Source organism: Phaseolus vulgaris, chromosome 3 (assembly GCF_051622355.1).
Source record: "Phaseolus vulgaris cultivar YP4 chromosome 3, ASM5162235v1, whole genome shotgun sequence".
In the NCBI taxonomy this organism is placed as follows: domain Eukaryota; kingdom Viridiplantae; phylum Streptophyta; class Magnoliopsida; order Fabales; family Fabaceae; genus Phaseolus; species Phaseolus vulgaris.
The window spans coordinates 31,331,082-31,343,629 of record NC_143500.1 but is presented as its reverse complement, the minus strand read 5'-3'; the positions used below and the strand labels follow the sequence as shown (position 1 = coordinate 31,343,629).

At 31.1% G+C, this 12,548-nt stretch overlaps 2 protein-coding genes across 2 annotated transcripts; both read right to left on the bottom strand.

Annotated features, from left to right (window-relative positions):
• Nucleotides 1–2,329: 2,329 nt before the first annotated feature.
• Nucleotides 2,330–2,713, bottom strand: LOC137805517 (uncharacterized). The gene has a single exon (XM_068605458.2). It carries the CDS (start codon nt 2,711–2,713, stop codon nt 2,330–2,332), a length of 384 nt encoding a protein of 127 aa, XP_068461559.2.
• A 7,001-nt stretch (nt 2,714–9,714) lies between these two features.
• LOC137805857 (GDSL esterase/lipase At4g16230) lies at nt 9,715–11,490 on the bottom strand. The gene is made up of 5 exons (XM_068605758.2): nt 11,195–11,490; nt 10,970–11,097; nt 10,579–10,824; nt 10,229–10,484; nt 9,715–10,125 (listed from the first exon to the last, which is right to left on the bottom strand). The coding sequence occupies exons 1-5, from the start codon at nt 11,424–11,426 to the stop codon at nt 9,902–9,904; spliced, it is 1,086 nt and encodes a 361-aa protein (XP_068461859.1). The 5' UTR covers nt 11,427–11,490; the 3' UTR covers nt 9,715–9,901.
• Between the last annotated feature and the right edge of the window lie 1,058 nt (nt 11,491–12,548).

Here is a 12,548-nt window from a genome sequence, read left to right as displayed (position 1 = left end):
GTCTATTCCTAGCACTCAAATATGTTAAGTATTGTTGTTTAGGTCCGAACCCTAAAAATACCTCTCGGTCAGATTTAAGATTCTCAATTTGTCACGGAAAATTAAAAGTAAAACAACAATACCAATAATCAATCAAGAACTGAATATTAATATATAAGATATCACCTCAGTAGATAAGAGTTTGAGCAGATTACTCCCTATCCCAAAGGGTAGAATTAGCCACGCATACTTCTAGCACCTTCCATTCTCCCAATTGGGTTACAATTCACTCTATGGTGTTTTCCTCTCAATCTGGCACACTAGGGTTGAGCCTCTAGCCCTCTATTTATCCTAGTTTTCTAGGTTTAGGTTGCTTCCTATGTCACGCTAATGGGCTAAATGATAAAACATAAAAAAAAGGCTCAAACTTTCTTTGCATCTTTTTCCATTCTAGGACCTTCCAGTTTTCTCTTTTTAGCTCAAATTATTCTCCTTTACTCCAAATCTTCAATCTTGCCTAGAAAGCTGCAATTAACACCAAATTTGGGAATAAAATGCTCTTATTCAAATAAAGCTCATAAATATGTAAAAAGGTATAAATTCATAAGTTAGGGATTATTTTATATGTAAATTAACAATAAATCCTCATAAGTGCCTATATTTTAATATGAAATATTACTGAAATTAGAATCTTGTTTGTCCTTAAGCAAAGTAAATGAATATATTTTGAATTTAAATATCAAACAGCTTAATTCACTAAACAACATATCAAATTAAAAACTTATGATGCTTCCAAATTCAAATATAGAAAAATATAGACAAAATCAACTTCCTGGATCAAATCAAAACAAATAAATGACAATTCATTAAGGAATATCTTCTCATATGCTCATGGGTAAGTGTTTCTCTCTATTTTCACTGAATCATAACAAATCACAGTTGTTTTTCATTTCATCTTCAAATAACAAACATATTAGAAACATGAATCTTGAGATCTTTTCCAGGGTTGTAATGAGGCTGGACTTCCAAAAAAATATTGGTTTTTCAGATAACAAAATTCACATCTTAAAGAAGAAGAACATACCTACAATCCAATTTATAGAGAACATTAATGTTATCTAATGACCGCTTTCTTTCAAGATCACACTTTTCCTCATTTTTCTTTCTACCCTTTTTATGATTTCCAACAATTTTTCATTTTTTTTTCATATTTTTTTCAATCAATAGGAATAGATTTTTCCTATTTTCAACTTTTTGAATTTTCAACAATTAAAACCAATCATTCCCTTTTCTATATGTATTGCATCTATGTTCTCCTTCCTTAAACATGCTAAAGGGTAGGAAAATATATCATTAAAGGTTAAGGTGCAATATTAACAAAAAATTTATTGGCCCAAAGGGGATATACAAAAAAAATGGAATTCTAATAAGATAAAGGTTGAATCTTTGGTCTTGGGTTCCTAATTATCACAAACAAATGCCTCAATCATCTTCATGTTCTTTTATGATGTAACAAAAATAAAAATTAAGCAACCACAACTGTCAATTCATCGGTAAAACTCTCAAAATTGTTCAAGGTTCACACACTCACTTGGTTTAATTGGTCTCATTCCTTTTTGTCTTGTCATTATTTGTCCTAATCAATCATCCTGTTAAATTTTCATGTATCATAATTTTAACTACAATTGAATAGGGATTCAATCACATTTTCTTTTCTAACCTGTGTCTAATTCATCTCACTATTTAATATTTAAACACAAATTCTTTTTTCCACAATTCAAAATTAATATTCTAGTTCTTTTTTATTTGAAAGAATAAACTAGAAAACAAACAAATTAAAACTGAAATTTATTCAAGAAAGATAATTCAAAACCTAAAACTAGCAAACTAACAAAAACAACAAATTTATTCAAAATACAAAATAAGCAATTAAAACAAACTAAAACACAAGCAAATAAACAAAAAACAAAATAACCGAAAAATAAAATAAAATAAAACTAAACAAAAAATAAAATTTAAATAACTGAATATAAAAGAGAATTAGAAAGATAAAACCATATTTTTGCTTAATCCTCTCTTCTTAAGAAGTCATCCAGCTTTTTCTTAAAATCTTTATCTACAGTTTTGCTTCATTTGATGGATCTGCACCCCTGAATAATAGAACTTGTCCCCAGGTCAAAATACATAAACTACAAAATGATTAGGAGGCATATAGGATTTATTATTATTATTATTATTATTATTATTTTATTATATATATATATATTTAAAATAAAATCAACAAAGGTAACAAAACAACATAAAACTAAAATGTGGACTGGGTTGCCTCCCAGTAAACGCTCGTTTAATGTCATCTAGCTTGACACCTGTTTGTTTCAAGGTGAAAAACTCCCTTTGTTGCATCCTTTTGTACACATTCTTCCCCTGCCTTAAAATTTTTAAGACCACCAAAAAGATTTAAAGTTACCTCCTCATCTTGAGTTCTAACTTGAAGTGCTCCTTTGTCAACATCAACTATGATTCTACCAGTCTTCATAAAGGGTTTTCCAAGTATCAAGGGAACCTCTTCATCTTCTTTCATGTCCATCACAACAAAATCCACAGGGAATGTGAATTTATCCACCTTGACAAGAACATCTTCAACCACACCATATGGATACTTGCTTACTTGATCAGCTAACTTTAAAGTCATCTTGGTGGGTTTAATCTCCAAATCACCTATTTTCTTCAGCATTGCCCAAGGAATTAGATTTATACTTGATGACTTTTTACGGCAAGTTCACCACGTTTGTCAAAAGTAATAATTGTCCCTAAGGACAGATATCGATCCCACAAGGAACAATGAATTATCGAGTGCAATATTCGCTAAATATAACAACGGAACGATAAAAAGAGTTTTGAGTTGGTTATGTTGGCACTGATCAATAAGAAAACAAACAAAGAATTAGTTGCTTCAATTGGAAAAATAGGGATTAGGTTTCATCTCTCTCACTCTCATGCATTTTGATTAGCATGTCAATATTAAGTTCTTTGATTGAAATTGATGTCCGTATAAAAATCATTTATATCGATTCCTCGCATATAAAATCCTTTCAAATGTCCCCTAATTATCGATCCCTCGCATAATTATAAGAACAACTTAGAACGAAGCTCAGACGTTAATAGCAATTAACATTTCAAGTCTATTCCTAGCACTCAAATATGTTAAGTATTGTTGTTTAGGTCCGAACCCTAAAAATACCTCCCGGTCAGATTTAAGATTCTCAATTTGTCACGGAAAATTAAAAGTTAAACAACAATACCAATATTCAATCAACAACTGAATATTAATATATAAGATATCACCTCAATACATAAGAGTTTGAGCAGATTACTCCAAATCCCAAAGGGTAGAATTAGCCACGTGTACTTCTAACACCTTCCATTCTTCCAATTGGGTTACAATTCACTCTATGGTATTTTCCTCTCAATCTGGCACACTAGGGTTGAGCCTCTAGCCTTCTATTTATCCTAGTTTTCTAGGGTTAGGTTGCTTCCTATGTCGCGCTAATGGGCTAAATGATAAAACATAAAAAAAGGCCTAATCTTTCTTTGCATCTTCTTCCATTCTAGGACCTTCCAACTTTCTCTTTTTAGCTCAAATTATTCTCCTTTACTCCAAATCTTCAATCCTCTCTAGAAAGCTACAATTAACACCAAATTTGGGAATAAAATTCTCTTATTCAAATAAAGCTCATAAAAATGTAAAAAGGTATAAATTCATAAATTGGGGATTATTTTATATGTAAATTAGCAATGAATCCTCATAAGTGCCTATATTTTAATATGAAATATTACTGAAATTAGAAACTTATCAATAGTACATTTGATTATATGGAACGAGTTGATTCTGATTCTGGGGGTGTTTGATTGTTAACAATTTTAATTTAGATTTTCTTAGTTTACCAGTTCTATGGATCGAAGTTGGATTAATACACCATGGATAAGTGATGCTTTCGAAAGAGAGGTGGAAGAATTCATACAGTTTGTAGAACATAATGTCGTTAATAGAAATAATGGAGTAAGAATATATATCAAATGTATTATATTCTAACTAATTTAATTATTTTTTTGTTTGTTGATGAGTTGTAAAAGAATAAAGAAATTCTCCATTGATGATCCTTTGACAGCATTGGTGGAAGTTGCTACAACTTTAGATACAACTATCGTAGAGGTTCCATGGGATGTCAATATTTTTGGAAGGCATAGTGATGTACAGTTGCACTTTCACATGTCTGATTTGTTGGACCTTGCATCTGAAAATCAAAAGATTAACATAATAGTTTTGCAATTATGGATCATGTAAGTTCAATTATTAATATCTTTATACTTTTGATTTATTATATATATTAGTAATAACTTATTGAAATTTAGGTATACTTGTGGATTATGCTTCAATGAGGGGAAACAAGATACATATGAGTTTTTAGACCCTCAACTATTCAAACACTTGGAAACAAGAAGTCAGAAACACAAACATACATCATCACTGCCTTAAAGAATGGAGGAAAATGAATTTATTTTCATTTGTTTATCCATGAGTAAGTCCATATTTATTAAATAAGTTATACTAAATTATTGAAATAAGAGAAACTAACTGATTTGTTATATAAGCGTCATTGGCAACTATTGATCATATTTGTTCAAAATCATACTGTTGCATGGTTTTGCTCATTGGATAAGAAAGCCCCTAACTATTTTAAATACATTATAGATATATAGGTACGACAATTTCATTTAACATTTATTATTACTATACATTATATAATGTTATGTGTTCTAACATGAAATCTTATTATTTCAATGTTTATTTTGGATATAACATGTTGAGTGGGAGGGGAAGTGCAAACACAAAAAACTCACTTGGATGCATTTTAAGGTATTTAAAGTATATTTGTTCACTCACTTTAATGAGTCTCATTCATTCATTTAATAACATTTATTTTGACTTGCGATGTAATAGGAAATCTGGAAATTATGAGTACGGTTATTATGTTATGTAGTGGATGTACACTATTATGCTAGCTGGAATTGATAAAAGTTGGGATGAGGTAATACTTGAATACAGAAACACTTTAAAATTTGGGGTTTATTATTCATGCACTGATTCAAACAAAAATTCAAATGTCACAGTTTTTCAATGACCCATGGTTGCTAGATTCGGAAGCATTGGAGTATGTAAAGACTGCCACTGCTGATTCCAACTTTGAGTAAACATAACCTGGCACAAGACTGAGTGTTGTACCTGAGTCAATCATGATATTTCCCTCTCCATTAGACCCAGATGAAGAGTTTCTAAACTCTATTCTGTTGTTTCCAACACTCATTGCTTCCAACGTTAGGTAGTAATGTGTCTCTTGATCATGAAAACCTATTGGGGTGGAAACAGTGCCACTCCCAGAAACCACAGCAGCACCTCCAAAACTGAGTTTGCTAGGTTTGTCATCTTTTGCTGCTAAACAATAAGGGCTTTGTAGGTCCTGGATTTTGAAGGATTGAAATTTGGAGTGGTTTGGTAGTAACAAATTTACAAGTTACCTAGGTCTGCTGCTAGAGTGGATCCAACTGTGCTTGAAGAGAGAAAACTTTGGTTGAAATGGTTAGCACGATGAATGGAGCTATGAACAGCATTGGAAAATCGTTGGGGTTTGTGTGGGACGATAGAGTGGTGATTTTGGTGAGTCACGGTGGATGATCTCCACAGTGAAACTTTTATACGCTTTATGTGATGTAGGTGCGACCTTTGGGTGCTGTTCCAAGTGGCTCTAGCTACATGCTTAGCTCATATTGCAAGTGTGTAGTTATAAGTCATAAGGAGGAGTAACCATGTGTTTTGTATACGGGTTGGGATACCCCTAAAGTATCTCTTTTTATTAATTTTATTCATTGCTGATCAAAAAAAAAATGGTCAAAATATTTTGTAACCATGTATAACACCTTAGGATAGACGAATCATTAGAAAAACATAGAACTTTTTCATATATTGTAGAACATTTTGTAGAATGTAATATGTACTTAATTTATTGTATGTAATTTTCCATATTTAAATTATAATATTACATTCATTATTGTTCTAGAAATTTGATATCTTACGCAGAATTACAGTGTATATATATATATATAATAATCCATTAATTTTTTTTAAAAAAAATACATTTTTAATGACGGTTTAGACTGAAAGCGTCTTCAATAAAACAAAGAAACTACACTAATTTACCCTGGGAAGCCATTTATAACAACGATTCTCTTGGAACCCTCTTCAAAAAACCAAAAAAAGATATACAAAAGTCATTTATAATGGCGGTTCTTTTAAAACTATCTTTAAAAAGCCAATTTCTTTTTTGAATTTTTCCTCTTTATTTTCAAGAATAACGACAGTTTTTTACATGTGTCGTTAAAATTTTTTATAATGACGGTTTAGGACCATTGTTATAAATTGTTGATTTATAATGACATCCAAAATTAAAATGATTTCCAAATCGTCTTTATATGATTTTTTTAACTGTCGTTAAAGCCCTTTCCAACAGTAGTGTTTATGACATTTTCCCAAAATTTTAACCTGTTCACTTGGGAGTACACAAGTTTTAAGAAATAACAACTATTTTTCTATACTAATTGAAAGTAATGTCCTAAAATTTTGTATTATTCAATATATCTATACTCCATTAATTTGTATTTAATCAGATAAACACTATTAATTTATAAAAAATAACAAGTAAAATCAAATTCATATATATATATATATATAATATTATCATTATAATTAAAGGATATTGAAACATCATTAATTAAAAATCATAAATTTCACTGTAAAATTTAAATTTTATACACTTAGAAAATACTTCTATGATACACTTAGAAAATACTTCTATTTATGATATCAAATTTAAATTTCTTTTGAAGTGTTGTTTATCTCATAAATAAGATACCTTCACCTATTATTTCAAATAAATTTTTATATGAAAAATTATACACTACACCTGATATAAGTAACCTGCATATCTTTGGATGTTTGTTTTTTGTCTCAACTCTTGAAAATTACAGGAATAACCTAGATCATAGAGCTAGAAAGTGTATGTTTTGGGGTTTTAAAGCAGGGACAAAAGGCTATATAGTAATTTTTGCACAAATAAGAGAAATATTTGTCTTTAGAAATGTTCTCTTATATGAACAAAGCTTATATCAAGTCACTGGTAAAAGTGAACAAATGAGCTAAGTTATGATCAGAATTTTTGTGGAGCATATGTATGACATCCCGCATAACAGTAACCACGAAGGCAACATTAATGAAGAAGGAAACATTGAATCAAGAGATACTAAAGATCTTAGAAGATCAACAAGTTGAAGAAGCCCTATGTACCTCGAAGTTACCATTATCAACTACTAGCATCTTCACATAAGGTAAAAAAATGTTAACAAGGCAAGGTATGCACTTAATTCGGTCTTATCATATAAGAATTATCTAATGAGCATTTTAAGTGCTCTGTTTCTCTTTTCTTACAAACTGAACCACACACTTATGAGAAAGCCATCCAATCTGATAAATGGAAAACAACCATGAGCAATGAGATTAAAGTTCTTGAGATCAACAACACTTGGAAGTTAATGGATCTTCCAGAAGGCAAGACTCACATAGGGTGCTAGTGGGTTTATAAAATTAAAAGAATAGTAGATGGAAATATTGAGAGGTACAAACACCAGTGCAATAGCAAACCAAGTTTGTCATCTAACTAAGTCCTTGTATGACTTGAAACAAACAAGTAGCAATGGTATTGAAAGATTGCCTCATATCTCTTAACCATGGGTTTCATCCAATCTCAAGCTGATAATTCTTTTTATTAAGAAAACACAAAAATCTTTTGTTGCATTATTAGTTTACTTAAATGACATTACTTTAACTGGGATGATATGCATGAGATAACTACTGTCAATAACTTGTTAAATGCAGTGTTTAAAATTAAAGATCTAGGTATATTGAAATATTTTCTTAGCTGATAACATGAACACATGTATATATCCATCTTTTTCAAAAGAAATATGCACTAGAGATTCTTGATGATGCAAGGATGCTAGTTGCCAAGCCAGTGATCACACTCATGCAAAAAAAAAAAAGCAGATAACATGTTTGAAGATGCTGATATTTATGAACCTTCAAGTTATAGAAGACTCGTTCAACGTCTTCTATATCTAGTAAACACTAGATCATATATATGCTTTGCAATTCAACATTTGAGTCAATTTGTTCAGAAAACTATGATTCACCATCATCATGTTGTTCAACATGTTCTACGGTATATAAAAGTTGTGCTTGCACAAGGTTTTGTTTTATTCAAATAATTATATTTTGCATTTAAAAGCTTTCAACGACTCTATCTGGGCATCATGTTCCATGACACAACGTCAACCACCGACTTCTGCATTTTCCTGGAAGACCTTGGTTTCATGGAAAACCAAGAAGCAAATCACGATTTCTAGATTATCCTCAAAGGCATAATACTACGCCTTGGCCTCGACCTCGTGTAAGTTATAATGGTTAGCCTTTCTTCTAAGAGATCTCCATGTCACCGTCTCCAACACTGCATGTCATTATTGCAACTTGCAAACAACCAAACACATAACTCTTAATAGTAGCTTTCACAAACGTACAAAACAGATAGACATTAATTATCATGTGGTGCGTGAAAGGCTTCAACAAAATCTATTCCATCTCCTACCCATTTGATCTTCAGATCAACCTGCGGATGTTTTTACAAGGAACCTCGAGCGAGACGGTTTTCATAAACTTGAAGTTCTTTACGTATACACTCCAGCTGGAGGAAGGGTTTGACAGCTTTTGTTTTGGGCCGTTAATTTGCTTTATGGGCCTTTTACATTTTTCTAAATTACGAAGCCCATGTGTTTCTCTCTCCCGTCTAAAACATTAATGCTCTGTGTGCCTGCAATGTACGAAATAGACAACTTTTCTTTCCTGTAAAAGTCTTTCTTCCTCTTTTCTCCGCTTACTGCTTTTTCTTCCTCTTCTATAACCATGAAAACCTTTACATTATCTAATTATGTCATCCAATGTCTAAATTAATGTTATATAAATGTCCTATGACACGAAAACTTTGGTAGTATTTTTTTGCTTTTGCTTTTTTTTTCTTGGAACATAGCAGTGTCGTACAAAATTAATATTACGGCAATACCACTTGAACACTTGACTAATTATAACAGTTTCCAAAAGACAAAAAGTTATAAGAAAACATAAAATGGATAGCAATTTCTTCCTCTTGACAACACTTACTCTCACTTATGTATGCTAATTATTGATAGAAATTGAAATGCACCACTTTAATAGATATCACTGTTTCATATTATATTAACATGTTAACATTTTATATTAAAAAAAGGATAATGTCGTAAAATAACAGCTAGAAGGATGAAATCCTTTTATAGCATTAATAGGAGAAATTAATCATTATTTGTATTATTTAGTAGGATAAGGATCCAACCTCACATTTTTTATACAATTATATTATAACTTCTAATATTATTAGTTTAATATTTTTCATATAATTTAATTATAAATTTATTTTTTATTATATATATTTATTTTTAAAATCATTATATAGTTACTCATTTAGTATTTCCCATAAAAATACTATAAAAGTATACGCTTGAACATGGTGACATGAAATATATCAGTAATATCTTTCATTGTATATCGTGATTCTCTAGGAGGGAAAGACATCTTACGAAACAAATTAAGGAAATTGTGGATTGTCATAAACTTTGAAATCATGAAAACCGAACACTAACACTGACTCATGATCTTTAATTTTAAGGCTATAACATTTGTGCTGATGCATTTGGTAGAATTTAGCATGACGAATTAAATAACAAGTCAAGGTTGAAAGAGTCGGCGAATGTTGCTTGGCCAAATATAGTTGGAAGCACCATCTAACAGATGCTTAGCCACGATGATATTTGCAGCATCAGAAGGATGATAGGGATCCCAAAACACATACTTTGATCTGTCCCAGCAAATTTTCGATGAGGGACCACATGGAACCAGACCTCCAAAGCGCCCAGCCACGTGACAACAAGCTGAAGATGGATTAACAAAACCTGCCACATAACAAAACTTTTGTTCATAATAAACACCTTGCAAATGCAAATTCAAGGTTCTATTCTGATAATCAATTATTTGCCAAACCAGATAGACACATACCCAGTGCTACATAGTTCTGGAGAATATCATTTAAAATTTGATACACATCTGCATGAACAAAAGCTGAACCCTCCAGATTTGAGTTGAGTTCTGCAACAAGGTCCTTTAATTGAGAATTAAATAGCTGTGCTAACTGATTGGGGAAAGAAATACAGCTATCTCCAGCACCTTGGTTTGCATCCCTCTGACTTGGTATACACCCTACAGGCCCCACATTCGCCACAACAACTTTTCTGGCCCCCAGATTGAACAATCTCTGCATGTGGTACAAATGTTTAGATATTAACAATTTGTGGGAGAAATATTTAGAAACAGGGATTTCACAAAATCATAATCTTGAGAAACATTACAGTGAGCTGAACTCTGAATTTTGATATCATTTCTGCGACAAAGAATTCTGGAGACACGGTTTTCCGCTCGGAAAATGGGAGTGTTGGTGTTAGGTAGTTATTTATGAAATCGTTTGAACCTATTGACACGGAAAACAATGACCTATTAAATAGATTAAGAGCCGCAGGAACACCAATGCTGGATATAATGTCTTGTCTGGTATTTGCAAAATAATCTATCTGTGCATCGAAGTTGAGTCGACCACCCTGGCAATCCATCAATGCATGCACATTGTTATTACTATATGATGATCTGAGACCATAAAAACGTAATAATAATGCTGTAAAACTATCTAATAACTTCTTCATGATTATTATATCTTAAACAGCATCAACCGAAGCAGAAACTCACAAAGGCTTGTCCAGTGGAATTGAGAATTCCACCTCCGCCAGAAGCATAATTAACACCCTTCAGAATCACTGGTCCAACTGTGGTGGGTGCCAAATAGGGTGGGGTTAAATCCGTACCCAATTCCTGACCTGGTGCAGCAAGAAAAAGTCATGAGAAATATATATATTAATAAGAAATAAAAGTGCAGAAAACCATAGAAAGTAATAATATAGTGGTAAATCTTGCCAATGATGTCGACGATGGTTCTTCCATTAGTGAACCTTCCCGTTGGTCGTCCAAAATCAATGCCATTGGGTACATAATTAGCCTTTGAGAAGGAAATAAGGTAGTTATTGTTTCCCACGTCAACAAGGGAATCTCCGAATACGAAAGTTGCAGCAGGGAGATGGTCTGAAGTTGAAACCTTAAACAAGACCAAGACTATGAAAAGTGGAAGGAGATTCAAAAGGATACCCATTTGAGAGAAAGAACAATAACTGATGACTCAATGAAGTACTAAATCAGGATCCTCCGATATTGTACGTATTCCTGTGCTACATTGTACCAAAAACAATGGGCTTTATAATGTGCACAAGACATTTGCATTGGGTAATAATAATTGAAATATTATAATAATAAATCATGTGAGAGCATAATATCATGCAGTGGGCAACATTAATTGCTCTGCCTATAAACCTACTAGCCTTGACCGTGTAGTTGGAGGGAATAAATGACATTTCAAACTAAATATCGATACCATAAAAAATTATATATATATATATATATATATATATAATTTTTTGGTTTTGCTTGCTCATAAAAAGAAAAAAACTCAGATGTGAATGCATATGTGTGGGTTAGTGAGTTCATCCATCATTTGCTTTAGTAAATGAAACATTTAGAAAGATAAAAAAATATTGAAAACAATGAATTTTGGAAATCAAGTAGCTCTCCGTCAAATTTAAAATCATAGATTTATCTTTATTTCGTAAAGAGATACTGAAAAGGATATAATTAATACCAATAATTACTTCTTCTTAAGAATAAAAAAGCTTTTATCCGAAAATATAATATTTAAAGATATTACTTAGCAAAATTGAAACGATTAATTACTTTTTTCACTCTTTGGTTACCCCAGAAGAAGAAGAAGAAAAAATTATCTCCGAATTTACAAGTTTGAACTAATATTATATTACTTATTAAGTAAGAAAGATAGTACAAAAGTGTTTTTGTCAGCATATTTTAAAGAGAATATGGAAAGACTTATTAATCCTTTCGAACTTAAGTATATACAAAATTAACTATATTTATGTTAATTAGTAATACTAATTAATATGTTTGTTTCTATTAATCATGTTTAAAAAATAAATTTTTGGTCCTTTACAAATTCGCAAAGGTAATTTTTCTTTTCTAGTGTTGATTCTCAAATCTTGTGTGTTACATTCCTACTACTTATTAACATTCATTAAGTCGTGACAAATAAATTATTAAGTATAACATGATAAAAAAATCAATAAATAATAATTAAATTTTAAAATAATAATTATTATTATTATATTAACTAAATTATATACTATTTATATTATTGATGTATAAAGTA

What these genes read in the sequence shown, in the direction of transcription:
- LOC137805517 (XM_068605458.2), bottom strand. Translation starts at nt 2,713, where the DNA reads ATGCTGAAGAAAATAGGTGATTTGGAGATTAAACCCACCAAGATGACT.
- LOC137805857 (XM_068605758.2), bottom strand. Translation starts at nt 11,426, where the DNA reads ATGGGTATCCTTTTGAATCTCCTTCCACTTTTCATAGTCTTGGTCTTG. An exon ending in AACCATCGTCGACATCATTG is followed by an intron (nt 11,098 to 11,194) that starts GCAAGATTTACC and finishes TTGCTGCACCAG; the next exon opens with GTCAGGAATTGGGTACGGAT. An exon ending in AATTCAGAGTTCAGCTCACT is followed by an intron (nt 10,485 to 10,578) that starts GTAATGTTTCTC and finishes TACCACATGCAG; the next exon opens with AGATTGTTCAATCTGGGGGC.